This window comes from Talpa europaea (assembly GCF_964194135.1).
Source record: "Talpa europaea genome assembly, chromosome: 7".
Lineage (NCBI taxonomy): Eukaryota > Metazoa > Chordata > Mammalia > Eulipotyphla > Talpidae > Talpa > Talpa europaea.
The window spans coordinates 135,580,166-135,584,167 of NC_140074.1; the positions used below are offsets into that span (position 1 = coordinate 135,580,166).

The 4,002-nt window shown below is 69.5% G+C and overlaps 1 protein-coding gene across 1 annotated transcript; it reads right to left on the reverse strand.

The window, feature by feature from the left end:
• Window positions 1–831: 831 nt before the first annotated feature.
• Window positions 832–3,050, reverse strand: CBX8 (chromobox 8; the record flags this gene model as incomplete). Its single annotated transcript, XM_084237752.1, has 5 exons — window positions 832–1,695; window positions 2,162–2,228; window positions 2,332–2,397; window positions 2,588–2,631; window positions 2,982–3,050. The coding sequence occupies 5 exons, from the start codon at window positions 3,048–3,050 to the stop codon at window positions 832–834; spliced, it is 1,110 nt and encodes a 369-aa protein (XP_084093878.1).
• Window positions 3,051–4,002: the final 952 nt, after the last annotated feature.

A 4,002-nucleotide genomic window follows, 5' to 3' on the forward strand; every position in this document is an offset into this window, starting at 1 on the left:
GGAGGGCAACAGTCCACCGGGCACTCCTGGGAACAGCCACCGCCTCAGCTCGGGCGCCGGCTCGCCAGCCTCCCAACCACCCCGGCATCCCGGGAATGTAAACAGACCCGCTGCGTCTCTGGCTCTCCGCGGCCGGCCGGGGAAGGCGCCGGGCACTGGGCGCTCCTCGCCGGCGCGGCCCCGGGGTGCGCCCTCTCCCATAAAGTGCATCTCCTGCTGCGGTCCTGGGCGGGGGCGCGGCGCCCCCCACCCCACGCGAAACCTTCACCTCCAGCGCGACACACACAAAGTTACTCGAGTTAACACTTCTTTTCCCTAGCAGGCGCCCTAACCTTTAAGAAAAGAAAAAAAAAAAGGAAAAAAAAGGGAAAAAAGAAACCGGAGGGACCCCACCCCCTCTTTTTCTGATTGGGGAGCCGACCTTTTGTTGGCCAGGCTGGCCAATGGGGAGAGAGAAAAAACCCGGGTGCTGCCTCGGGCCCAGGGGTCGCCCCGGCTGCGGGGCAGGGCCGGGCGGGGTGGCCCCCCTGAGTCCTGCGCCCGGCCCTGGGGCTCACCTGTCCGCCCGGCCCAGCACGAGTCTCTCTCCTGGTTTAAATAAAACAACTTCAAGAGTTGAAATATATATATTTAGATACTTTTCTTAAATAACATATTTACATCTAATAGAAAATATAACTCTAGAGATAATCTTTCCAACCAAAACGGGGGCGGGAGGAGAGCGCCGGGGTGGGCGGGCGGACCCCCGAGGGCCCCCCGCCCGGAAATAAAAAGCCCCTCGCGAGGGCCACGCCCACCCGCTCGCCTGCTCTCGGGGGTCCCTCCCCCTTTTCATCTTTTCTCCTTAAAAAAGCCTTGGTCCGTGTTACTTTCCTTAATGGTGACGGTCAAAAAGTTTGAGGTCACGTCGGTGACCACCACCTTCTCCAGGTTGGTCAGAGAGGGGCTCCAGGACTCCTCCTCTGGGTCCCCCAGGATTCTGGCCACGGGGATCCTGGCGATGAGGGAGGGCCTTCCCCCTTGGGCCCCCATGTCCCGATACAAGCCTCCCACAGAGCCTGGGGTGCCTGAACCGTGCCGGACCCGGGGGCCACCAGGGTCCAGGGCGCCCTGACCTTTGGCCTCCAGGAAGGCGGCCCTGTGCTTTATGACCCTGGCGGGAAAGGTGTCCACGGCCAGCTTGCCCGTGGCCTCGGTCGGGCTGGGGCTGGCCACGCCGCACTGGGCTGGGTCCGAGTCCTGCCTTCGGGCCAGCTGGATCACACTGTGGCCAGCCGGGAACTTTCCTGCCCCGGCAGGGGTGTCGTCCAGCTTCCTGCCCTTGAGGTAATCCCCGAGGCTGTCGCCAGGTTCTCCCAAAGGCCTCTGCGAGGGGTCCAGGGGCTCCTTCCGGGGTTTGGGGCCTCTTTTCTTGGAACTGTCGCCCGGAGAACAGGGCTTCTCCTCGGTGCGGCTGGCAACCCGCTCCCGATCCTGCTCCCGGTCCCGGTCCCGCTCCCGAGGGGGCTCCACGCGGCAGGTGCTGCTGGTGCTGCTGCTGCTCCCAGGTGGGGACAGACCCATGTTCCGAAGGCCCTCGCGGGCCCGAGAAGTAGAGGCCAGGTCCTGGGGTGAGCGGCCAGGGTAGGGGATCCGGATGCCCCGCGCCGAGTCACTTCGGAATTCGTAGGTTTTGGCCTTTGCCTTGGCCTGGGCCTGCGGGAGAGTCAGGGTCAAGGCTGAGAGGCCCTGGCCGCTCCCCACAGGACCCTCTTCCAGCCCTGGCCTCCTGCGTCCCCCTCCCATGCCTCAGATTTCCCATGTGGGTGGGGGTAGGGCGGGGGGGGGGCAGCCCCCAGGGTCAAAGGAGAAAGGACTGGCCTGGAAGCAGTCAGGGCAGCCCATACACATTTATCACATTTGACTATTAGCCTTTTTGGGGTGGCTGGGGGTGGTCACAAAAGAATTCTAGTGTGGCCAAGCCCCTCCCCCCAAGCCCCTCCATGGCACTGCCACCGACCTGGTGACAGCTTGTCTGGGGACTCCCTCCTGGACGACCAAATGGCTGCGGGGGTACCCCAGCATGTGGAAGCCATGGCTCACAAGCCCCCCACCCCCACCCCCGGCCCCTTCCCACAAACCCACAGAAGGCATTTGCCCACCACTGCATGCCGCCTCCTACCTTGAGGAGGAAGGTTTTGGGTTTGGGGCCTCGCTTTTTGGGGCCATAGAGCTCCATCTCTCGTTCCCTGGAGAAAGGAGGGCGGGAGCAAGGATGTGTGAGTAAGGAAACAAGTGGGGCTCCCATTCTCCAGTTCCGGCCTGAGAAGGGGAGGCTGGGCAGGGCCCTACCTTTCCTCAAAGGCTGCGAGCAGGCGAGCATCCAGGATGTTCTCCTCGGGCTCCCAGGTGCTGTACCTAGAGGGAGGCGGGGGGAGGCAGGAGGAAGCCGAGTCGGTCCCGGGGCAGGGAAGGAGCAGCGGGCGGGTGGGTGTGTCTGTAACTTTCTTGGTGCATTGTGCTGCATTTCAGCGGAAGGGGGGAAAGAGGAAGAAAGAAACCTCCCCGGGAGCAGGCTGGGGCTGAACACGGCTCAGAACCTACTTACTTCTGCGACCAGCCCTTCCATTTCACGAGGTATTCCATGCGTCCCTGCAGAGGCAAAGGGGGATGCGTGTGTGTGCACGGAGGGACGCGTGACGAGGACACAGAAATACATGCAAAAAATGCATGCAGCAAATGCATGCGCGAAGCCCCGCCGCCAGAGGCACGCGCCCGCCGCCAGCCCCTGCACGAAGCGCTGCACAAAGTGCATGCACCGGCGCCCCCCGCCCCCCCCGTGCAATCCGTGCGCGGCTGCAAGTCCGCGGAGGGCGCTGGGGCTCGAGCCGCCGCCGCGGCCGCGCCGGACCGGGGGGAAGGGAGGCCGGGCTGCAGCAGGGGGAGCGCGCCCCGGCCGGGGGAGGGCCCGGCGGGCCGCGGCCGGGGCCGGGGGCACCTACTTTCCGGATGCGCCGCTTCAGCAGGGCCTCGGCCGCGAACACCCGCTCCCCCACCGCCGAGAGCTCCATGTTGACTCGCCGCTTCCCCCCTCGGCCGCTTCCAGGGGCAGAAAAGCAGCAGCCAGCGCGCGCCAGCCCATAATACTCCGCTGACGTCACCCCCCGCGCCCCGCCCGCGCGCCCCGCCCGCGGCGCCCGCCCGCCCCACGTGTTGCTAACGACGTTGCTAGCGCCGGGCGGCCGCGGCCCGCGCCTCCGCGCTCCGATTGGCCGCGCCCGGGCCCCGCCCCGCGCCTTTCTCCCCGCGTTGCTACGTGACCCGCGTTCCAATCGCCGGGGGCGGAGTCCGCGGCGACTCCGGAGACTCGCGCGGGGGGGGCGGGGGCGCCGCCGGAAGTGACGTCCCTGGAGGGCGGGCCCGGCCGCTGTCAGTCTGCGGGGCTCGCGCAGGGCCGCCCGCCCTCCGTCGCGCCGGCCCCTCCCCCGCCGCCCGGTCTCCCCCGGCGCTCCGGCGCCCCGCGGCCCTCGCGGGGACCCCGCGGCCGGGTCGGCCCGGCCCGCCCGCTCGGCTGCCCCGGCGCGCCCCGCCCCGCCGCGGCCGGCGCCCGCCCTCCCCGCGCCGCGCGCCGCACAATGCACAGGTGCCGGGGCGCCGCGGCCCGCACCCCGAGAGCCGGCGCGCCCCGGCCCGCTCCCGCCGCCCCCCGCCGCCCCGACCCTGTCTCCATGGCAACGCCTCCCCGCGCCCGCCCAAGCCCGCCGACGCGTCAGCGCCCGCGTCCGGGTCTCCGCCGCGCGGCCTCGCCTCGGCCCCCCTGGCCCGGCGGGGCTCGAGCGCGCGCCTGCTCGGACGCACCCCGAGGAGCCCGGCGGCCCCCCCACCCCGGCCCCCGCGCCCCGGGGCCCGCGGGGGCGCCGCGCGCCTCCCCCCCCCGCCCGGGCCGCGCGCCCTCCGCCCCCTGCCCCGCCCGGCCCGGCGGCCGCTGCCCGGCCCCGGGGCTACCGGCGCGGGCCCCGGGGA